The 25,002-nt window shown below is 42.0% G+C and overlaps 1 protein-coding gene across 2 annotated transcripts in view; it reads left to right on the top strand.

The window, feature by feature from the left end:
* TMEM266 (transmembrane protein 266) overlaps positions 1 to 25,002 on the top strand; it is a 131,260-nt gene that overhangs the window by 49,625 nt on the left and 56,633 nt on the right. For both annotated transcript variants that reach the window (XM_074232487.1, XM_074232486.1), the window contains exons 4-5: positions 9,509 to 9,663; positions 15,534 to 15,607. In XM_074232487.1, coding sequence (XP_074088588.1) covers positions 9,509 to 9,663; positions 15,534 to 15,607 — 229 coding nt within the window. The remainder of the gene's footprint in view (positions 1 to 9,508; positions 9,664 to 15,533; positions 15,608 to 25,002) is intronic.

Here is a 25,002-nt window from a genome sequence, read left to right as displayed (position 1 = left end):
AGATGAGGAAACTGAGACAAATAGGGTTAGATGACTTCCCAGAATCACACAGCTAGTAAGTGTCTGAGGTCAGATTTGAACTCTGGTCTTCCTAACAGCAGTCCCAGTGCTTTACCCACTGCACCATCTAGCTGCCTTGATCGTTAATTATTAGCTATTAATCATTCAAGAGAAGAGAGAAACATAAAGGTAAAGCAGACCAAAGGGAGACTACCAAAAGAGATAAATTCCAAATATTCTCAGACTGTTTCCTTTATTCATACCCAGTCCTCTGCTTGGGTTTTGGATGAGCAGAAGACATTTATGTAGTCCCAAGAGGGAAGAAGGCAATTGAGTCAGTTATTCTGGGAGATGAAGGGGCCTGTCCCCTTTCTCTTCCATCTTCCCTCACCTTCCTATCCCATCCTATCTTTCCCACTTTTCTTCCTTCATGCTGATCCCCTTTCTGGGACAGGACAGTCTCTACCTGAGCACAAAGAATAGATAAGTTTCCAGAAGGCTCTGTGAATGTGACATTATACCACTCCCACATTTCTTCTCTCCATGTTTGTTTCAATTCTGGCCCTCTTAGCCTTGCACTGGAAAGATTTTAGTTCCTGATCTCTTTTCTTGATTCTGGATTTTCTGGACTATCTGAGCTCTGGGATGAATTGTGTCCCATAGCTTCAGATCCAAGCATACGATGGAGAGGGGTCCAGAAGGTGCCATCAAGGTACCTTGATCTTGTGACAGAGTCAGCTCTACCACAGCCCATTTGATGTATTCTTTGCCTAAAAGCACAGATAATTGAACACATTTCAGTGCATGAGACTTTTCCAGGGACATCCACAGTGGGGGTGGGGGGCACCAACAAAGACTGTAAGGGAAGGTCACTCAGGTGTCCATTATCCTCCCACCTCCATTGCCCTGGTACAAGATTTCACCTGGCTCTTCATAGTCAGCTCCACAAAATGAGCAACTCAGGAAATGCCAACCAAGAAATCTTGGGTATCCCATGTTTTATAAGCTGACTACAAGCAGTCTCCAATGGAGAGAGAGGCTGTTGCCATAGTTAGGCCCATTGGCAGCAGTTATTTCCATTTATAGCTCACAGTGGTAGAGATTTAGAGCTGGAAAGAATGTGAGAGTCCATCAAGATCCACCCACCCCTGGACCAGCATCCCCTTAACAACATCCTCACCAAGTGGCCATCCAGGCTTTGCTCAAAGTGAGGGGGAAGGGACACATATTCCTTAAGAGCCTGTATCAGACACTGTTTTATTGTTCAGGTATCTCATTTGATCCTTAGGCAACTGGATAGTGGAGGAAGTTGTGGGACCTGACAAAGCTGCCCATCCCACTTTTCCAGCTCTAATTATCAGAAGGTTTTGACTTCTGTCCACCTGAAATCTGTCTCAATGTGACTACTACCCATTGATTCACATTTTCCTCTCTGGGATGAAACAAAACAAATGAAACCCCTTATCCCCCAAACAGCCCACAAAATGACTGATAGTCTATCTTCCCCGTGTCTCATCCCCAGTTCCTTCAACTGTATATATAACATGATCTCAAGCAGTGGAGTATTGGAGTTAGTTCACATCAAGAAATGAATGTGCATTTACACCCGGGACAAATTCATTGACTGATTGATTCATTCATTATTCATTCATTCTATTATTTATTGTTTTTATTTATTGTATTTATTGTTGATTTCTAGATTTAAAAAGGTAATGAAGATAATGTTAATAATGCAGATTAATAATGCAGAATCAAGAAAAGAGATCAGGAACTAAAATTTTTCCAGTGCAAGAGTAAGAAGGCCATGTGACCTTGGATAAGTCACTTTACCCTGATTGCCTCACATGCACAGCCATCTCCAGTCAACCTGATTCCTATCTGGCCACTGAACCCAGATGGCTCTGGAGGAGAAAATGAAGCTTGTAACTTAGTACAGCCCCTCCTCACTCAAATACAATTCATGTGTTTGTCATGGCATCGGCTCCCCTGATTCATGGTCTTCTTTGAGAACAAAAGACAGCCATCATCATTCTATATATAAAGAAAGGCAAAAACCAGCCCTGCCCTCAAGGAGTTTACAATCTAGAGAGGAAGCAACATGCAAATAAATGTGTGCAAACAAGAAAATAAAGACAACGTAGATTAGACACAGTCTCAGAGGGAAAGTGAGAAAAAAGGACTGTGAAAGAATTCTTGGAAAAGGTGGAAGACTTAAAGGAAGGCAGGAAGTGGAGATGAGAAGGGCAGGAGTCCCAGGGAAAATGACCACATCCTGGAGATGGAGTATCTTGAACAAGGAATAGCCAAGAAGGTAGTGGCACTGACCATAGAGTCCTCGGAGGGTAAGGAAGTAAAAGACTGGCAAGGTAAGACCTACCAGTGTTGAACGCAACACTTTAGACATAGCCTCATGAGGGCAGAATACAGGGACAATATCCTTTTGGTGGTCCTGGATGCTAGACCATCATTAAAGCAAACTAAAATTACATTAGCTTTTGGGGCTGCCATTTCACCCTCCAATTATGATATTACTTTTGTTTCTGTCTCTATTGATCTTCACCTAATCATTTTTACCTCTCCCTCAACCAGCCCTCCCTCCTCCTGAGGCTCTTGATTCCCTTGTACCACTGTTCTTTTTTGAATTCCATCCCATTTAAATAAGGTAATTTAATCCTGGATTCCATCCAAATGAGATTCACTGATATCGTTCAGATTAAATGTGCCTCATTGGGTTAGGATTGCTCATTCATTCTGCTTGTTACTTATATTTTCAGCTTTTTGATATAGATATTTGAAGCTGTGACATTTAGGACTAAACCAGTTTCTTGGTTTATGCCTTCTGGGAATTTCTGGGTATCCTCATTCTATTTTTCAATTTTGCATGCCTTGGACCAGATTTACAAGACTGAGCAAAAATTTCTTTTAATTAATTTTTTCAATCAGAAAAAAATCCACGTTCTCTCCTTTTCATCCCATCCCCTCCAGTTGAGAACAAAGTAAAAGGAAACCCTTGTTAAAAAGCATTAAAAACAATTTTTCATTGAACTAATATGGTTTTTTTGCTGTTCAACTTTTTAAATTATGTCTAATTCTTCATGACCCCATTTGAGGTTTTCTAGGCAAAGATGCTGGGGTAGTTTGCCATTTCCTTCTCCAGTTCACTTTATAGATGAGGAAACTGAAGCAATCAGAGATAAGTGCCACCATGGTCACACGGCCATTATCTGAAGCCAGATTTGAACTCATGAGTATTGGGTTTCCTTGATTCCAAGCCCTATGTTCTGTCCACTGCAGTGTTACCTAGTTCTCTAAATAGATTCTTACCAGTCTCTTTTAAAGGAGTTCATCATTCCTTGTTTTTAAACCATAGACTAGGAAGCCAAATTCTGTTCTAAGATACTGCCTTAACTGGCTTTTAATCTGAAGCCCTTGCTTTCAATTGGCAGCAGTGATTAAAAACACCACCTGTACCCCTGAGGTCTTCAATTTATTGCCCAACCCTTTCTGCTCCTTGGCAATGCTTTCCTGACTCTGGGGGGCATCCTTGCTGCCCACATGTCATTAGAAGTGGATAGCGGTCATCTGATTTCATAAGTCTTGGAAGGCTCTCCATCCTGTTTTTGGATACCTGCCCCAGGAAGATAGCAGATTCCCATAATTTTATTATCAGATTGATAAATATCTCCCTCTGTAGAAGACTGCCAATCAATCACAATTACTTGTCTCTTCTTCCTCTATTTTTGCTTATCTCTCACATATAAGATTCTATGAATCTACCTCCTTTTTCCTTGGGGAACAAGCAACTCCTCCCTCCTTACAGCTTCCTGTCCATCACCTCCAAGTGTTTGATGGTCCTCCTTTTTCCACCCTTCTCTTCAGCTCATGTTCCTTTACTTCCATTCAAGCTCCCTTTTAAGGAATGTTTCATTTCCTTTGGGGAATAGAGAGGCATTCTTGGAGGTCTGGAACCTCTTCTTTTAGGAGAGAGGCTAACTGATGCTTTATGCATAGGTGATGTTTCCTTGGTTATGGCAGAAAGATAAACATCACATACTCTACATGGGTCAAAATCTCCTCTCTCTCTCTCTCTCTCTCTCTCTCTCTATCAGAGAACTTGGTTATTCTTCTTTTTAACTATATTTTAACCTTGGGCAAAGTCACATCTTTTCATCTGTAAAATTAGAGGGTTGGACTAGAAGCCCTCAGAGTTCCTTTCTGTCTCTAAATCTATGATCATATTATCCACATTCTCTTCCCATCCCTTAAAATTGGGTATTCCCCCAAGTTCTAGCCTTGAACTTCTCTCTTTCCTGATGACCTTATTTACTTTCATCACATCAATTGTCTCCTCTTTACAGATGACTCACAAATGTATGCCTTCTACCCCAGGTCCTTTCCAGACTTCCAGTCACATATTTCTAACTGCCTTCTGGGAATTTCCATCTGAATCCATTCATTGGTGTCCCAAGGTCAAACTTCTCTAAACCTTCCCTCCCTTCCAGATTTTCCTATTGGAAAATCTTGATCTATTGCAAAACTTCATTGGTATTTATGAAACGCCAGTTTGCACTGGACAAGGAGGCTATCTCACCACCTTTAATGATCAGTCAAGGTTGTAGCTAGGTGGTACAATGGTTAGAGTGCTGAACCTGGAGTCAAAAAGACTCCTCTTTCTGAGTTCAAATTTTATCTCAGACACTTCTAACCATGTGACCCAGGACAAGTCACTTCACTATGTATGCCTCAGTTTTCTCATCTGTAAAATGAAGTGGAGAAGGAAATGACAGACTCTCTCCCAGTCTCTCTCTCCCAAGAAAGCCCCAAATGGGTCACAAAGAATTGAAATTGATTTTTTTTAAAAAGGACAAATGATACTGATACAGACTCTAGAACTGGTTCCACCATCTCCCAATTATCCACTCAGCCATGTATGACCATTGCCAGGATCTCTAAGGTTAGTTCTTGCGTTGGGAAGAGAGTTTAGTCTCCATAATAAACTAGAGCTACTTATCAAGGCCTTATGACCCAGTTCCCTGAGTTCTGTGATTGGTACAGGTCCAAATGAAAGAAAAGGGAAGGATTCAAAAGGCATTATCAAGGATAAATATGTCACCATCCTTACACAGTCTTTGATATTCTCTGGACCTAAACCTTTCCCCAGTTCATATAGTCCAATGCATGAGAACTTCCATTGGACAAAGATTGAAGAGGGAAAGTCATCCAGGTGACTAGAGCCCTTAAGATTTACACTTCACTGCCCCCTGATTCTTTACCACTACTCCATATCAACAATTCAGCTTGGCAGCTTAGGAAATGCTGTTCCAGAAGCCTGGGATTTTTTCTTTAATAAATTGGTTATAGGTAACCCTAGAGACATTAGGACTGTTGGTGACAGTGGCTCCAAAGATTGGTTCTGACTATGAGAACAAATAGGTCCTTTGCTCCTAGGCTGACCACGAGTGTACACTGGTAATTGTTTTACCAGTTTTCTTGGGGTAGGATTGGATACATGCTTTTCAATTTAATCTGCTCTGGTAATATTTTCTCCACTGAGCACATCCTCACCTCAACATCTTGGTGTGCTCTGTCTTAGACTGAACAATCACTCAGATACTTAATTACCTAGCTGTGTGGTCTTGGGAAAGCCACTTAACCCCACTGCCTTGCAAAATCCTAAAAAAAAAATGTCTATGTGGAAAGGCAATCATTGACGTCTATGTCTTCGTTTTTATCTATTTCTCATTTTTCAGAGCCTTTTTCAGTGTGTCCAAACCCCTTTGGGGTTTTCTTGGCAGAGATATTTGAGTGCTTTGCCATTTCCTTCTGCATTCATTTTACAAATGAAGAACTGAGGCAGATAGAGCTAGTAAGTATTTGAGGCTGGATTTGAACTCAGGCCCTCCTGATTTCAGGATCAGAGCTCTATCCACTATACCACCTAGCATGGTATATTTAATAAGTTGGACTGGTATTATGATATTCATCTTTATCATTTCTTCCAAATTACCATTCATTCTAATTAACCTTTATTGGGGAAATAAAACCAAACATGCATTTAAATACAATTTTAAAACTATGGTGATTTATGAATGTTATACATATGCTTCACCTTTTATAAATTATAAGATTTCCCAAAAAGGACTTAAGGTATAGAAATCCTGTTTTTCAGGTGAGAAACATAAAATGCAAAGGTTGAGCTAATCAATTATCTCTGGTCCTTCCCAGTTCTTACATTCTCTGTTCTAGGGTCCCTCCCAGCTCTGACATTTTCAGTTCTAGGTTTCCTCCCAGTTCTGACATTTTCAGTTCTAGGTTTCCTCCCAGTTCTAACATTCTCAGTTCTACAGTCCCTCCAGCTCTGACATTCTCTGTTCTAAAGGCACTTCCAGCTCCAACATATTCTGTTCTAGGGTTCTTCTTAGCTCCAGCATTCTAAGTTCCAAGGCCCCTCTCAGCTTTGACATTTTTTTCTATGACTTTTCATTGTGTGAAGACTATAGAGACTTTGGGAGGTGCTCCCTAGTCTGTCTAGATGCACAGAATCCCAAGTAGAACAAGAGCCCAGCTTCCACCCACTGACAATTGAGGCAAAAAACCAAAAACAATCCAAAGCCCTCTGCCTTCCCTGCAAGTCAAACCTGACCTGTGGAGGGAGGGAGGTGGCTCTGCCTGACCAGCTCCTCTATCACCACAGGAGCACACCTGGTTGAAGTTTCAGATGGCAATCAACTGCTGTTCAGCTCCAGGGGGCACAGCCAATTCCACCTGGTTTGATATAGGATGGTGGGGGAGGGGGCTCAGTAACCTAATAAAAGCTCCATTTCCCCAAGGGAGCCTTAAAACAGCCCTTCCAGGAATGAGGGATGTGTCAACAGACAGAGGGAAGGGAAGAGGAAAGGAAGAAATCTCCTAGAGAAAGTGCTGAGACAGCCAGGAGGCCATGTGAGAAGGAGAGGCGTGATGTGCGAAAGATTAAAATGGGCCCAAGCGGAACCTGGCCTCAGAGGCAGGAAGTGTCACATGGATGAGGGAGGGTCCTCTTCAAAGTGTTAATCTTGCGTAGGTGAGACATGAGTCAGGAGAGGGAAGGACAAAGGCGTCATCTTAGCCAAAGGTATTTTTAAACATCAGAATATCTTGAAATATAGCAAAATGTGGCTTTCTTTGGACCAGTGGTCTACCTTTGGATGTCTGGGCAGAGGCTTCTGGGAGAAGTTGTCCTGTCCTGTCTCCTGAGTCCCCCAAGAAGACCCTATAGCCCTCTCATTCTTCCACTGGAATGAGTAGATTGTCACTTCAAATCAAAGATCTGACCAGCCAGTACAAGAGGTTCAAAGGGATATGAAATCATGGACAAATAATCACCAAGGTTCCTTCTGGTTCTAGATCTATGATACATTTTAGGTCTTGGAAATTAGACTGATTTAATGTTTCCCTGTCACTTCACTCATTTCCTTTTCCTCACATTTCATCAGATTCTATCTGTGGGTTGTATGGCAGTCACATACCTTCAGCATCAAGACCTACAGCAACCAATGTTAGAAGTCCAAGAGACCTCACAACATGAATCAAGACAACAGGCCCTTATTAAGAATCCACTATGTAAGGACAGCTAGGTAGCACAGGTGGACAGGTGGCTAGAACACCGGCCCTGGAGTCAGGAGGACCTGAGTTCAAATCCAGATCTCAGATACTTAATAATGACCTAGCTGTGTGACCTTGGACAAGACACTTAACCCCATTGCCTTGCAAAAAAAAAAAAAAGAACCCATTCTGTGTCAAATATAAATAGGGTGGATACAAAGAAAGACAAAAGAGAGTCTCTTCCCTCTAGGAGCTTCCAGTCTAATGAGAGGAAACAGCATACAAACAAGGTGTCTATAGGGGAGCTATAGGATAAATTGGAGATGACCTCAGAGGGAAGCTGCTGGCTTCCTATAGACAACAAGATTTTGAACTTGTAAGAGAAGAGCATCAGACCCTGGGGAGATGAGTGCAGGCCTCCCATAAGGAGAAGGGAGAAGGGAGGAAGCCCATTCTGGGCATGCAAGGTTCTGATCCAAGAGATAGATTGCCTCGGGTGATTTTGTGTGTATGTGTTGCCCATGGAGGAGATAGCTGTCCATGCAAGTGTGTTTAAATAACAGCTTATTTGTTGTTCAGTCATTTCACTTGTGTCCAGCTCTCTATGACCTTGTGTGGGATTTTCTTGGCAAGGATAATGGAATGGTTTGTCATTTCCTTCTCTGGCTCATTTTACAGATGAGGAAACTGAGGTAAAATGGGTGAAGTGACTAGTCCAATGCCACCCAGCTAGTAACCATATGAAACCAGATTTGAACTCAGATTGATGAGTCCTCCGGACCCCAGGACTGATATTCCATCTACTCCACCACCTAGCTGCCCAGATATAGCTCATAGGAAGGCATAAATAAACATCTTTAGAATTTCTTCTACCCACACTTCTCCAAGGGAGATTTTGATTTCTTTCCAGAAGGAAAGCAGGGAATTGGAGCTAGAAGTTGGTTAATCTGCTTTTCAGACAAAGGGTTTGAGACAAGACCAAAAGTATATCTATCTCCCTCTGCCCCCACCATGAAATAAATATATATATATATATATATATATATATATATATATGTATAAAGCATAAAATTAGTCTAGAAAAAATAATGTTGAGTTCAAGCATTAAGTGGAAGGCATGAATTATATGATAATACATATATTCACATATATATAACACATAGACCTCAAAGCTATACATTAAGGGGCGGTTAGGTGGCGCAATGGATAGAGCACTGGCCCTGGAGTCAGGAGGACCTGAGTTCAAATCTGACCTCAGACACTTAATAATTACCTAGCTGTGTGGACTTGGGCAAGTCACTTAACCCCATTTGCCTTGTAAAAACCTAAAAAAAAAAATTATACATCAAAAGTTTGACTTCCTTCCCACCCAATTCCAGTTCCATAAAGAGTACAACCAGCAAATAGCAAATAAACCTTCACGAGAAAGCTATACATATTGGACCTAACACAGGACAAAAAACCAGATTACTTAGTCTAGATCCATCTTATTTTTAGTGTGTTTTATGGCCTCATGTTTTTATATCATTTATGTATCTAAGTCTTTCCTTCATCAGGATTGAACCTCTTCCTTATAACAAATAAAAATAGCTTATCAAAGATAACTAAAAAAGGTCTCTATCTCTGATGATGTATGCACCATTTGGTCCCCATAGTCCCTCACCTCTCTACTGGAAGGAGGAAGGTCTCTGGGTTAAAATCAGTCATTTTGGTCACTCAGTGTTCTCATCTCTTTGCTTTATTAGATGTCACTTCAGGCAAGTTTCACCATGTTTTTTCTCCAATCACTTAAGTCCAAGTTGAGCAACAGCCTGCCCAAGGTCATCCAGAGAGTTAGTGGCAATGCCAGGCCTGCACCATCAGCCGGGTCCTCTTAGCTGGTGCTCAGCTCCTTCTCTCCCCTCCTCCCCTTTTGTTCTCCTAGGTCTGACTGGTTGAAGCCATGCTGTGGAAGACGCACCTCGGTATGGCAGGTGTTCTTACTGAGTGCAAGTCTCAACAGCTTCCTGGTGGCCTGTGTCATACTGGTGGTGATCCTCCTGACATTGGAACTGCTCATCGATATAAAGGCTCTCCAGTGTGAGTAGCAATAGCGACATAGATGTGTGTGCAGATCCTTGATTGATGGATTGCATGGCAGGGGTCAGTAGCACCTTCCCTCCGAGTGGGGCTTGGGTCTTTCTTGGGGGAGATCCAAATTTGGTTAATACCAGTTGTTCCTCTCTCATGGCTCATGGAGATGGTCACGGGAGCAGCCATTTTCTCCTCAAATGGATGGGGAAAGGGGAAACTGAATCTGAATTCAGAGTGAGCAGGTCAGATCTTACTACCCAGGGAACAGTAGATAAGTCACTTGACCCTTTTGGACCTCAGTTTCCTTATTTGAAAAATGAAGTATATCTATCTCGGATGAGTTCAGATACATCTCTTTTAGCTTTAAATCTATGATTCTATGATCCCATTAATAACTTATATTCACACTCCCCTCTCCTGAATGCAAGAAGGGAATTTTGGGAAAATCCTCACTGGGAAAAGGTTGGGATGAACTTTATGGAATAAACTTTTAAAACTGCATCAGGGGTTGGCTAGGTGGTGTAGTAGATAGAACACCAGCCTTGGCGTCAGGAGGATCTGAGTTCAAATCTGACCTCAGACACTTAATAATTACCTAGCTGTGTGACCTTGGGCAAGTCACAATCCCATTGCCTTGCAAAAAAAAAAACCTGCATCAGGTGAGTTTCCTTTCTTTCCTCCTTTGGTTAGTAGGTATCTTTTAAATTGAATGAATCACCTTAGTGAGAAAGCTATACTCTGCTAACTAGGTGAACTGTTTGTCAATAGAAACCCCCTGGAGAATATGGTAGGGGGGGGTTGGGGAACCATTTGAAACAAACCCTTTTTTCCTTGCAGATACCCTTAAAAGACATGAAAAAGAAGTTTAGGTCCTCTGGCCTCAAGGATATCTACCTGGGTTTCTACCTCCTTCTTTTGGAGGTGTTTTGTGCCCCCAGAACTGTTTTATCTTATTGACCTTCCCTATCTTTGAGCCTCAACCAGAGGTCTCCAACCTCCTGGAACTTCCTGGCCCCATGGCCAATTGAGTTCAGAGATCTACAGTACAAGACATTGCTTGGCCAACTTTTCCTCTCCTTGCCACCACCACCATCATCATTAATAATAACTATCATTTACATAATATTTAAGGTTTGCAAAGCCCTTCGCATGTATTCATTCTTTTATTCCCCCAACCAGCCTGTGAGGGAGGTGCTTTTCATGGCCCCATCTTAGAGAGGAGGAAACTGAGGTAGACAGAGGTGAAGTGACTTACATACATCATGTCCAAGATGAGACTGAACTCAGGTCTTCCTGACTCCAGATCCAGAGCTCTATCCATGGTGCTCTCTGGTTCATTATACCTTCCTCCAATAAAGAGCATGAGGCTTGTGAGAGAAACAAGGAAATAGGAGCAGGTACATCGAACAGTTGTCATCCCCTCACACAAAGTAATTCGCCTCTCTGCAAAGGTCACTCCCATCCAAGGAAAGACCTCCTCTGCTTTCTGCTCAGTCTTTGGACCAAAGAGACCCGGCCTCTTTCATCTATAACTATGATGCCAACCCCCAATCCAAATCTCACTTCTGTCCTTTCCTGGATGTGTCATCTTGGACAAGTTTCTCAACCTCCCTAGTCTCCCTAGGCCTCAATTTCTCTAGTTGTCAAAGAAGGAGGATGGGCTTCCCTGGTCCCTGATCTCTCCAGCTCTAGCTCTCTGGTCTTTGGGCCTCTCGAAACCTCCGCTAGAGAAGCCCTTTCTAACAAAGAACGCTTGTAAGAACAGACCAGCTTTCTCTACCGGACAGACCCATTTGGCTTTTATGTGCTTGGTGGCCCCTGGGTCCCAGTGAAAGTATTTCTCTGGCCTGGAGTTGACAGACACAGGCTTTATACTCCGCCAATCTGTCTTGAATTAAAGCACATTCTATTTTGCCTCCCTCCCCCGTTCCTCCTTTCCAGCCCCCCCCCCATGCACACTGTCTGATTTTTATGTGATTTAATCATAACAGAGACTCTGGTTCCGTGCTGGGGATTCTCCCCAGGCCCCTCACCACTTCAAGTTATAACCAAGTCATTGGGTAAAGCTAAGAGTCTAGCAGACAAGACTGGAATTTTGCTTAAAATTAAGTATCCAGGAGATTGGTTTTGGTGGGAGATCCAATGGCAGCTCATAAAAGGCATCTTAAATTCCATAAAATGGATGGTCAGAGATTTATGGCTCTTTTCAAACAAGCCATAAAAAAATAAAATAAAATAATGGCCCAGGAATTCATTTAAGAAACAACGGACAGAGGGAGTTTTATGTTCTCGGTCTTTCTCTGGTCCCTTCTGAATCACACAGATGTAGGATTCCCTTGATCATTTTGCACTAACCCCCAGGCAGTTTGAGGCCCAAAGGAATCAGGGTAGTTTCAGGGGCAGATCTGATCAGGCTGCAGTGTCCCCACAGAGTCTAGTCCTCTTATGGTCACTTCCCCAATGGCCTGGTCCTCAACTTCCCTATGAAGTAGCTGGGCAGGAGGAGGCATTAGGCCTCTGGGTCTAGAATCAGGAAGACCAGAGTTCAAATCCCACCTCAGATACTTACTAGCTATGAGTTCAAATCCCACCTTGGATACTTACTACCTAATGACTTCAAATCCCATCTCAAACGCTTATTAACTATGAGTTCAAATCCCATCTCAGACACTTACCAATTATGCGATCCTGGGCAAATCACAAACTCTGCCTTAGTTTCCTCAACTGTAAACTGTAAAATGACAACAGAACAACATGTGTTGTGAGAAGCAGATGAGATAATGATTGTAAAACCCACTTGATAGGTGCTTGTTCCCTTCCTTTGCCCGTGTCCAGATCTCCCAATATCATTATAATTTGTTTTTTATTATTAATAATTATATATATACATATATATATGTATATATATATAAAACCTCAGTTCCAAAGTACCAAGGGGAGGGAAGGACCAGGTAATCTTGTCTGGGAGCCTCACAGTGCACTGTACGAAAGTTTTCTCCATAAATAAGACTTTAAGAAACCCTGGGAATAATCTCAGTAATAAGCTGGGGACTTTTGAACAGCAAATCAAACTAAGAACAACAAAAAAAAGCAAGTTTTTTTTTAAAGCGAATCAAGAGCACAAAATTGAAAAACATACAAATGCATTAAAAACACTTCTCACATTTGGGAAAAACAAAGGATCTTGTCGTGGCAACTTTGAATAACCCATTCTGTGCCTGAACCCCAGTCACCAGGATCTGCTATATATTAATTCCCCTGCGACTCACCCTTTGTGTCACAGAGTTTGTATACTCCCCCCCAGGATTAATGGAACTGTGATTAAAGTTCTGCAAATTTACATTAAAAATATCATTATAATTTGAATAGAACCTTGTCATGGGGTCTCTTTGGAGCCAGGGGATTCTGATGCTAGATGGATCAAGTCAATAACCATTTATGAAGCATCTTCCATATACCAGACTTGTTAAGTATTGGGGATACAAAACCCTCAAGGAGTCCTTGTCTGATGGGGGTGAGGGAGTGGTCAGTGTAGAACAACTCAGCACAAGCCAGATACAGACAAGGGAACCTGGAGGCCACCACAGAGAAAAGATGCTCCCATTGACACAGGCTGGGATTTTAAGTGAGATCCAAAGGAAGTCGGGGAACCCCAAGGCAGAGTGAGCAGGGGCAGGATGCTAGCCACCAGCCCCAGCCAGTGAGGAAGATCAGAAGGGAGCATCCTGCATGGAAAAGATGTCAGTGCAATCTCCGCAAAATCCCTTCCCTTTCCTGGTCCTTAATTTCTTCGTGTGCTCAATGGAGAATAAACCTCCTCCTGCTACCTGTCTCACAGGGGATGCTTTTATGAACCTTAAAGAACCATTGAATTGATATTGAGAGGAGTGGCTAGGTGGCACAGTGGATAGAGCACCGGCCCTGGAGTCAGGAGGACCTGAGTTCAAATCTGACCTCAGACACTTCATAAGTACCTAGCTGTGTGGCCTTGGGCAAAGAGAGAGAGAGAGAGAGAGAGAGAGAGAGAGAGAGAGAGAGAGAAACTCGACTCTGGGTTCTCAAATTTTGGGCAAATCCTATAATCTGCTTGTGTTTGTTTCCTCATCTATAAAAAGAAAGGCTTAGTCCAGATGGCCACTGAATCCCTGTGATCCTATTACTGACAAAGGTTTGTGTAAGGTCCCTCCTGAGTCATCTCAACTGGCCACACTTAGAGAGGCTTCCTTGGTAGGACTTCCATGTCAAGCTTCCTTCCCACCAAGGCCAGCACCTTGGATAGCATCGGGAGAGGCTGCCCCAGGTTCTAGGCTCTGACTAAGGGAAACAAGCCTTAGAGATAAGATAAAGGGGGTCATCAAAAGTCAAGACAAGAAAGGTCCCTAAACTTCCTAAGAATGCCCCCCTCTTTTTTCACATGAGTAACCTGAGACCCAAAGAGAGAAAGAGGCCAGTCAAACAAACAGCTATGTTCCAGACATTGTGGCAGGCTCTATGTATATAAATACAAAAGTGACATAGTTCTGCCCTTATGGGGGATGCAGCGTGTTCACAGACAGGTAAGCAGGATAATTGAAAAATAAATGTACAATGATGGGGAGGGGCATGAATAACTGAGGGAATCAGAAAAAGCAGCTCCTTTCTCTTTTTGGAGACTTTTTTCTCACCAAACTAGAAGTTTGGCCAACTCTCATGAGCCCAGGCCCAGGGTGGGCAGGTACATTGACTTGCTCCATTTCTGATATGAGCAGGTTTGCCTTCATGCCCGGGCAGCCTGGTGGCCCCTTCTTTGAGGGCTCTCCCTGTTAGTGCTTTAGGTCATCTCTGAGTTCAAGCTCCCACATTCAAACAAGCCTCCAGCCTCAACCTCCCCAACAGGAAGAATTACAGGCAGATACCACCATACTAGGTTAACAAAGACCTCTTTCAAGAAAGGAGCCTTATGCTGAACTGTAAAGGGAACTAAGGCTTTTCAGAAGTGAAGGTGAAAAGGGAGAGCCTACTAGGAATGAAACCTGAGCCAAAGGATCAGGAAATATAGTGCACTATAAGTAACTATGACTGGGACGTTTTTGCTGTGACATCACAAGGGGGAATCATGCGTCACCAGCCTAGAAAACAAGGCTAGAGCAGATTGTAAAGAACCTTAACATAGGGATGATTTTCTTCCAAAGGCAAATGAAAGTATCAGACTCAATTTTTAGGAATGAGTGAAGAGCAGATTGGAAAGAGGAGAAGCTGGAAATGAGTAAGACCAATAAGGAGGCCACATAGCTTGTAAAAGGACTCAAATCCAGGTCAAAGAACATGGAACCGATCATAAATCTACCTGGAGCCTTTAGATCAGGGTTATGCATTTCAGTCAACGTTGATGTGGAAAGGGACCTTCTTTTTACAAATGAGGAAACTGAGGTTCCAAAAGATGGATTTGTTTACTTAAGATCACACAGTCAACAAATCACAGAGTTGGGATTCAATCCTAGGTCTTCTGTCTCCAAGAAAACCTGGGCATCTTCTCATAACTATCTCATAAAACCTCCCTTTAGCATTGAGGCAAAGGCTTGGGACTTTTGTCCTTCTTTCCCTCTCCTGCACACACACATATACACACACACACACACACACACACACACACACACACATGCACGCATGTGTGCACACACACGCATGCATGCATGCACGCACACACACACACACACACACACACACACACACACACACACACCTGGACTGAATCTCACAGTAGGTTTTGTCCTCCACTCCCTAGATCTGGCCTTGATTCCAGACTACTTAGTTACTCTTAAGACACCCCCTCCCTTCCTACACACTTAACTCCTTGGTCCTAAGTCTGCCTTTTTTTGGTTCTGTGTTCTTTGCAGTTTCAAATTCATCACAGTTTGCTGGAGTCAGTCACTGGATCAGCCTGGTCATCCTGTCCGTGTTCTTCTCAGAGGTAGGTAAAACACTGGAGCACTTTTCTAAAAGAAAAAAAAAAGTCATTTATTAGCTGTGTGACCCTAGATAAGTCAGTCACTTCCCTGGGCCTCAGTTTCCCCATCTGCAATATGAGGGCCTTGGAGTCAGTGTTCTCTGAGATTCCTTCTAGCTTTATATTTATAATTTGATGAAATGTCTGTTTCCTTTCTCCTGGCCTCTGGGCCTCTCTGCATCCCTAGTCTAAGGTTCTTAAAATCATTTTTGTGTCCTGGCCCCCTTGGGCAGTCTGGTGAAACTTATGGACTGCTTCTTGGACTATTGATTTTAAATACATAAAGTCGAATACCTAGAACTTCAAAGGAAGTCAATTATATTGAGATACACTTACCAAATATTAAGGAAAAATGTTAATGGACCATCAGGTCTATAGAGAGCATGAGATGCACTTGACCAGGAAATACAGTAGGAGGAAGAAATGCCGAGGCCCTTGGATGGAAAGACAGAGTTCATTTAAGTCTAGCCTCACTTCAAGATCCACCTTCAGGGTTCTAGGTTCTTGAAGGCCATACTCATGGAACCCAGTCCCTGGATGGCCCTACCAAGCCAGCTCACTTTGACTTAGAGCTATATGCTGTAGTGATCAGTAAGCATAATGCAAAGTATATTCCATCTAATGCAAAGTCTTTTCAAGAGGTAGAGAGCAGTAATAACAGGGGGAGATCAAGAAGAATCCCCTAGGGAATGGGGTGCATGCCCTGTGCCTTGAAGGAAAACAGGTGAGCTATGAGGAGATAGAGGATGATGTATTTGCTGTCCAGAGACCATGTAGCACTGTACAGAAAATCTCATCCCCATAGGGTTGACCTCCAGAGGCTTACAAAATGGTTTTCTTAAACGTGGGAGGGTTGCTATCTGCACAGATGTATATGTATAGACCTTTTAATTCAGATTCTGAACTTTCTAGAGCTTTCTGCAGCTTTAGAATAGATGACTGTTTTACCAAGTGCCCCCTTTTTATAAGATAGATTCCTTCTGCTTATGCACTTATTCATTCATTTATTCAAGTAATAAATTGTTGTATGTGGAACCTATTCATGTGCTGTACCCCATAATGGATTGGATTAGAAAAAATTTTAATCCTTTAGAAATTGATGTTTTAAGATTGGCACCCCAGAGAGCATCCAGGAGAACATTTGTGTGGAAAAGTTAGATTTCTGTACCAGGGAACTACTTTGGAACCACTTCACAGTTCCTCAAAGGCAATCTCTTTCTCCTATTCAATTCTGGGCCCAACCTATTATTCTCCTGCAATGTCTTTTCCAAATTTATGTACTGGTGGACTTGATCAATGGACCAGCCATCCAATTGCATGTGAAATTCTAGATCATAGGTCTTTTCATCCATTTAGTTTTTCCGGTATAGATTGTTGACTAATCTTTTTCTGAATAATCATGGATCCTACTGAAGAGGTTCTATGGACTTCTGGAGTTTTATACAATTAGTATATCATCTACAAACAGGTGTGTCTAGAAAAGCTCAGCATCTATAGAAATTCCCTTCTTCCATTTGGACCTCGTTCTTCATGATGGTGGCAAATGCTGTAGACTACATCATATTTCTAATGATGACCTACGTGCAAGAAATAACACAAGAATCAAGGAAATTTATGGTAAGAAAAAGAAGCGGAGAAGTCATGTGATGGAAATAGAGTAATGGATGGACTCTCCAAGTGATGCTCCAGCACCCACAAATTAAAGAGAGATAGCAAGGAGGCATCCAGCCTTTGTGGAGGGCCTATGAGAAAATTTTGGCAAGACTTGAATAGGATATGAAAATATGACTGAGTCTCCATCAGCACCTATGCAGGAAATGCCTACATTAATGAGACTGCAGATCCACTATAATATGGAAGTAGGTCATAAGCAGAGCTTAGACTATGGGGCAAGAAGATATATAGTCTAAGGCAGCTTCTCTTCCTCCAACAAGGTCAGTCTGGCCCAGAAGGTCAAAGTAAAAGAAAAATATGACACAATGGTGGGAAACTGAAGAAGAAGGCAGCAGATGAATCCAGGTCTAACACAATAGGCACTTAATAAATGTTGATCAATTCAGTCACATAAGGAGGATAGACAATAGTGTGGGACCTAAGAGGACCCTGAGCTGACTGTGATGATGGGACATGAGTTGGGACAGGAGAGATCAGGGGAATTAAGGAAGTGAGAAGAATCTGCTGGGGAGGAAGATGCCTCTGCATGGCCAGAGACACAGTCAGAAGAGTGGCTGATCGTTCACATTGGAGTGACCATCCTAAAAGGTAAGTGAAAGAAAACATCCCAAATTCTTGAATTACTGGTATTCCACACCTCAGCCAAAGAAATAAGGGATATGAAAAGTCCAGGGGGAAAATGTTTCCACTATATTAACAAATGTTAATTTGTTAATATGATATTCTGCCCCACCATCCTAATTCCACTCTGGCAGCCACATAAAAGAGCCGTATTCATAAAACCATTAAGCAATGTGAGCAATAACAACAAAAACCAACAGCAAACTATAACACTTTATGGTTATTGGCGTATTTTTGGTCATTTGATCAGGGCAATGTGAGGTAACTGTCAGAATCAGTGTCAACAGTCAAGTGATAAGGGAGTTGAAAGAGGCAGTGAAGGGCAGTGGAACGGGTGGTGGATCTGGAGTCAAAGGTGCTGACTTTATCATTCCTACCTGTGTGACCTTGGACAAGGCATGTCACCTCTGTGCCTCATTTTCTTATCTGGACTATATGGCTTCAGAGGGCTCTACATTTATGATTCTTTGTTAGGAGACCTCATGGAGGAGGGTTGCCTTAGGGAACTTCAGAGGATGGATAAGGGTCCCAGAGATGGAGAGGAGGGAGGAGGGAATTCCAAGAAAGGGAAAATTGGATTGGTAAAGTCTTGGAGCTGAGCCTAAGCATGTCATGTTTCTATGAGGACATCTGCCTATTCCCATACTTGCTTGCAACATTGAACACTGCAAGGGCCTCGGGCAAAAATTGGGTGGGAGGGTGTGGAATTTCCCTCAGGACTCCATGGAACTCAAACTCTTTTGGTCCCATTCCAAGACCCCCACATCTCTAGACCAGGGCCCAGACTCGTGTCCCTGGGGTGCATTTCTCCACTCGCAATTGGTCCCCTTGAAGATGTTCAGAGCACAGAATGTATATCACTTTGCTCTAGGGCAGAGAGTATAGAGATCAAGACCCCTCCAAAGGAGGAGGCTACATAGATCTGTGCTTTTTCTCAACAAATTGAGTGATTTAGGGGTCTTTTGGACACCTGGTCCTAATGTTTTCCACCGGCTATCCATTCTCCCTGCATTACCCTCTTAAGCCCCCATTCCCCTGAACGCCGAAAAAAAATACCCCTGTCCTACTGGCCAGAGACAGCTGTCGGAATTGCCTCAGACCCTAGCAAATGTGCCATGGATCGGTGAGTGCCAACACAAATGTTTAGCCAGTTGTCAGAATGCGTTCCCTGGATCTCTCTGCAGGCAGGATGTTGGCTCATGCAAAATTTATGACTCCATGTGAATTCTCGTTTCCTTCCCTGTCACTGCCAGACCAGAGATGTTCCATATGAAACTAACGGCCACTCTCTGCGTGGGCATTGCCCAGGGTGACTTCTTTCCACAAGCTGGCAGGGAGTCAATGGGGGTGGGGAGACTTCTTCCTATGGGCAGATTTTGGTCCCACCCCCTGGTTGGATGCCACCAGGCTGCCAAGACCAAAGAGGTTAAGGGGAGGTATCAATCAAGAACAGAAAGTTGGGAGTCTGGGCAAATTGTGAACAGCCTCTAGTGAGTATGTGTGTTTCAGACCTTTCCTGTGATGCCCCAAGTGTTCCTTCTGTGGGATGGCACCATGCCTAGGCAGGGCTGTGAATGGGAACAGGCAAGGCAATGGAAAGAGCTTTGATCTCAAGACCCAGTTTTGATTCTGTAGTAAGGACTCTGGAGTCTTGCCTTAGATACTTATCACCTGGGTGACCTTGAGCAGTCACTTAACATCTCTGGGCCTCATTTTCCTTATCTGAAAAATGAGGGGATGGTCTCTGAGGTCCCTTTTCAAGCTCCAACAATTTCTGAATCTTATGGATCAACCACAGCAAAGGTCCAGGTATTGAATAAAACAAAGATATGATCTCAGCCCTAGTGAGTAATAAAAAGTCTACCACTCCTTTGGGTAGGTTGGTTCTCAAAAGTAGGGCTAGTAGGGCAGCTAGGTGGAGCAGAGAACAGAACACCAGGACTGGAGTCAGGAGGACCTGAGTTCAAATCCAGCCTCAGATACATAATAATTACCTAGATCTGTGACCTTGGGCAAGTCACTTAACCCCATTGCCTTGCAAAAACCAAAACCAAAAACAAAAAGAGGGCTAAGAAGATGATGTAGCCAGCAGTGTCAGGAGATTAGAACCCCATGTGAACTTTCCCACTACTTGGTATTGTTCTCAAGCTACAAAATGAGAAGAGTCTATAGTACTTCAATCCATGTAACACTTTGATACCTTCCAGAGTCCTTTTGCTTCTTTTGTCTCATATTGTTATCCCCATTATACAGATTGGCAAACTGAAAAGAACAGAAGTTAAATGACTTTTCAGAGGTCACATGGGAAGTGTCAAAGGCAGCAGGGCTAACATCCAGGGATCAGGATCATTAGTCCAGGTTTTTATCCAATAATCGACACTATACCATTGAAAGGCTAGATCTTAGGAGATGATGGATGGATAAGGATGGAAAGAGGGCAAACCCGGTAGCCCTGGGGAAGGAGAGGGAACCATGATCATCAAAATGATCTAGAAATGCCAGCCGCCACTTGGATGAAGCTGGCAACATCCTGCCTCTTTTAATAGAGGAAAGTAATTCAACTCCACATTCCACCTTTTAATGAATTCTCTAATCATGCCAAAATAATGTCAGTTTGGCTGATGTGTGAAAAGAAATAAATAGTGTGTAATGAAGCTGGAAAAGTAGTTAGGAGTCCACTGGTGAATGACTTTGAATGCCATTTGCTACTTTATTCAGTTGTTCGGTGAAAGTTTTTGGATGAGTACCACTCTGCTGACTTTGAGAAGATTGCTCAGGCAGCCATGTGGACTAAGGATGAGGGAAAACAAGGCAATGAGACCAACTCGGCGGTTATTAAAATAGTCTAGGCAAGCAGAGATGAAATCTAAGATAAGACTATTGCAGGATCCATGGATAAGAAAGATTGGATTTCCAAAAGATTATTGACTGGATGTGGAAAAAATAAGAGAGAGGGTTAATGACTCCAAAATGTTACATTTAGGAGACAAGCAAGACAGTTGTGGGGCCATCAACAGAAGTAGAACACAGAGTTAAGAAAGAGGTGTAGTTTTAAAGGAGAAAAGTGAGTGGTTTGAGAGGTCAGGAATCACTGACCTCTGACCCACATGGTAGCAAACAGATTCCAGCTGTTGAAGAAAAGGAATTTTGAAGCTAATGGTTGGCAAGGATAGGATGTACACATTGCTAGGTGAGGACTACCCTAGAAGGGTAGCCTCAAGGATGAATGGATCTTAAAAGCACCCAAAGGAGAATAGAAGATCATACCTCATAGGACCTTTTCTTTCCCCGACCTTTGCTTCCAGGTGTAAAAATAGACATAGAGAAGGGTCTCCCTATCTCCACCTTCCATCTTGGAAATAGAAGAGAGCCCCAACAACCAATTAATCAACAAGCATTTAATAAGCACCTACTCTATATCAGGCATAATGCTGAGTGTTGCTGATGGAAAGACAAAGCTAGAATACACTTCTAGTCATCAGGAAGCTTATAGTCTAAGAGGATAAACATCCTATAGATAAATAGGCATGTAAAAGATACCTACAGAGAATAGGGAGGATGACCCTACAGGAGAAAATTATAGCACCTCGGGAGGACTGGGAAAAACCTCCTGTAGAAGGTGGTATTTGAATTGAGACTTGAAGGAAGACAGGGATGCTGAGAAATGGAGGTGAGGAAGGAGAGAATGCCAGGAGTTGGATGGGGGAAGGCAGACTGTACAAAGGTATGGAGGTGGGAGATGAGTGGGAGATGCAGAATAAGTAAGCTACTCTGATTGGGCTGTGGAACATGTGGGGAAAGGAAAGTATAAAAAGCCTGAACAGTCGAGAGGAGCTAGTTCATTGGCCAGAATAATTAGGCAGGAGGCCAGGGGGAACTGGCCCAATTCCCCCATCTTGAAGTAAGAAAATCTAGGTTTGAATCCTGACTCTGACATTACTAGGTGTGACCCAGGGCAAGTCATTCTTTCTCTCCATTTGTAAATGATGGAGGAAAAAGTCACATATTATCCTGGGTTTGATTCTGTCAGTCACTACCTGTGCAGCCTTGAGTGAGTCACCATCCTGGTCCTCCTAGAAGGAGGGAGTTGGAGGAAATGGCCTCAAAGGTCCCTCTTACTCTGTGTCTATGACCCTCCAATCCCTGCCCCACCTCCTTCAAAGACTCCAGGAGATAATACAGGAGAAAATGCTTTGAAAAAAGTAAATGTTTGAATGAGAGCTCCCAGGATCTCCAAGCGAGAAGGACCCTCAGAAACCATTCAGTCCAACCCTCCACTGGGGATGGCTCTCATCGTAAGAACTTTTTGTGATCTTTGCCTCTTCTGTTCATCGCTTATAGTTCTGCCTTCTAGGCCCAAGCAGAACATGTTTAAAATCTCTTTGTGAAATATTTGAGAAAAATGCCACCTCCATTCCTACTAAGGCTTCTTCATATTAAACATATGCAGTTCCTTTGACCCAAAGTCATGTTACATTTTCCTAAGGTCCTTCATCTTCCTAATTTCCTTCTTACAGCCTTCATTTTGTCAATTCCCTACACATATATGTCATCCAAAATCAATCACAATAATCCAGAAACAGTTTTACTAGGGAAGAGTATACAGGCATTATCATTTCCATAGTCCCAGACCCTCACCTTCTCTAAAGTTCCCCTAAGATTGAATTATCTTTTTTTTAATCCTTATTGAGCTTGTAGCCCATTTTTACTCTCAGATCTTTTTTGGGACAAATTGCTTTCTAGCTTGAATTTTATATTTTTGTACTTGTGGATTAAACTGTTTTTGTACCCATATGTAAGATTTTTTTGCATTTTCTCACTCTATTAAGTTCCATTTTATTAGATTCAGTTGAACATTTCGGCTTATCTAAATCTTTCTGGGTCCTAATTTTTGTCATCTGGCACAATGCCCACTTTATGTCACTTGTCAATTTTAAGTGTGCCGGCTATCTAGTTATGTCATTGATTAAAAATTTTAAGAAACAATGGTTAAAAAAGATCATTGAAGTCCTGCATTGTAGATTTTTCAAGTGAATGTCATATTTTTAATGCCTATTCTTTGATTTCAGTCATTTATTCAGTTCTGAACTAATTTGGTTGTACTAACACCTAATCTATATTGCTCTATCTTTTCTTGAGAATAGCATAAGACTGTTAACTGTTTTGACAAATCTTCATAAACTAATACAAGCATTCCCTTGAGCCCTAAGTCCAGTAAACCTTTGAAAAAATGAAAAATAATTTCGTATGGTTTGACTTGTCTTGGTCAGATCATGCTGGCTGCCTCCTTTTCTAGGTTTTCATTAATCACCCCTCTAATATTACATCCTAGAATTCTTCTAGGGGGAAAAAATCTATAGAGTTCCAACTCCCTTCTCTTTCCTTCTGTGGAATTAGAGTCATTTTATTTTTCTCTAATCTTGCAGTTCCTTGCCATTTCTCCATGATCTTTGAATGGGTGGTTCATCAATTACATCTCCTTCAATTTATTCTAATGAAAAAATAATTTCTTGAGCAAAGAAAGCAAAAGAAATGTAACTTTTGGAAACTTTGCTTCTCTCCATCATCACTTACACTATCCCCCTTGGAGAAATAGTTTAGTCCTTTCTTTCATCTTCTTTCTTTAGGGGGAAAAACCCCAAATCTTTTATTATCCTTGATTTTCCTTACCATGTGAGTTTTTCCAGTCCTAATACTGTTCTTTCAAGATCAAGTCACACATTTATCATTCATTTTCTGTTACCTGCCCTCATTTTCATCTTCTGTACAGATATCACTAAAATCTAAATTGGTCAGTGATTTCCTTGTTATACCTACAGCATTCTTTTTAGATAATATCACCTTTTTCTCCATGCTGTAAATGTTATTCTTTCTGTTTTCAAGAATGCCGTCTTTTTTTAGTAAAATTTGCATTTTAATTTATTTAAGTAGGCAACTTGGTGGCATAGCATAGTGGACTTGGAGTTAAAGAAACCCTGAGTTCAGAATCTGCCAATTACTAGCTGTGTGTGTCCTTGATCAAGTCACTTTACCACTCTCAGTCTGTTTCTTCAGCTGCAAGATGGGCATATTATTAGCATCTACCTCACAGAGCTACTGTTGGAATCAAATGAGATTACATATAAAGTGCTGTGAAAATTTTATATAAGTGTTAGTTACTATCATAGCTATTATTAAACATATCTGTTTCTTTAACAAAAAAAGCACAGACATTTATCTTCTTTTTATAGATACCTTTCATTTTTAAATCACCTTCATTTCCAAAATATGACTTCCCCAGTGAGTCATTTCTTGAAAGTAAGATTTAAAAGGCAAGAGGAAAAAAGGGCAGGACTTCATTTTTGAAAGCTTGATATCTTTCCAGAACTGCCTTTCCCTCTAAAATTTTAGCCCATAGAGAGTTACTTATCCTTCTTCTGATCCATTTGAAATCCGGTGTTTGGGTAGAACTGATCCCAGTTTTCCTCTCCTCTATAAAAAAATTTGAAGATGGAGTGGTCACTCCCCCAAATGCCTACCATTTCTGTCCCAAAGGCAGCTTTTCTTTCTTTAGTGAGAATTGGATGCCGGATAGGATATCCCACTCTTAGCTCTTCTACTTGGAAAGGAAAACAAACCAAGAAATCTTGAACTGTTTTGGCAAAGGGAAAGAAAAAGGTCTGGCAGATTTCTAAATCATTCAAGTCCTCCACTCTGTGGTATGCTAGAGAGCTGATTGTTAAATTTTTAGTGGGAGTATTTGCACCTCAGAAATCCACAAATGCTACACATGGGGGCATTGTCATATTGCTTTGTTGATAATTTAATGCTGGAGAAAATACTAGTAATGCAGATTAAATTTAAAAGAGAGTCCTGCATTTATTTCCAGCCCCCTGGAGAACCTGTTGTGAAACATTTAACCTTTACAACCCTGCCTTTCCCATTACTATAGCAATTCTCCACCTGTGACCATTTCCCCAAATGCTTCATCTTCTTTCTCCTCTGTCCAGATGGTCTGAAATGGAACCTAATGACAACATTGCTTCTGGATCTGCCTCTGCTGATCTCCGTCTGGTCACTCTCTG

The sequence above is a fragment of the Macrotis lagotis genome, chromosome 4, assembly GCF_037893015.1.
Source record: "Macrotis lagotis isolate mMagLag1 chromosome 4, bilby.v1.9.chrom.fasta, whole genome shotgun sequence".
NCBI lineage: Eukaryota > Metazoa > Chordata > Mammalia > Peramelemorphia > Peramelidae > Macrotis > Macrotis lagotis.
This window is presented reverse-complemented; position numbering and strand designations above follow the sequence as displayed.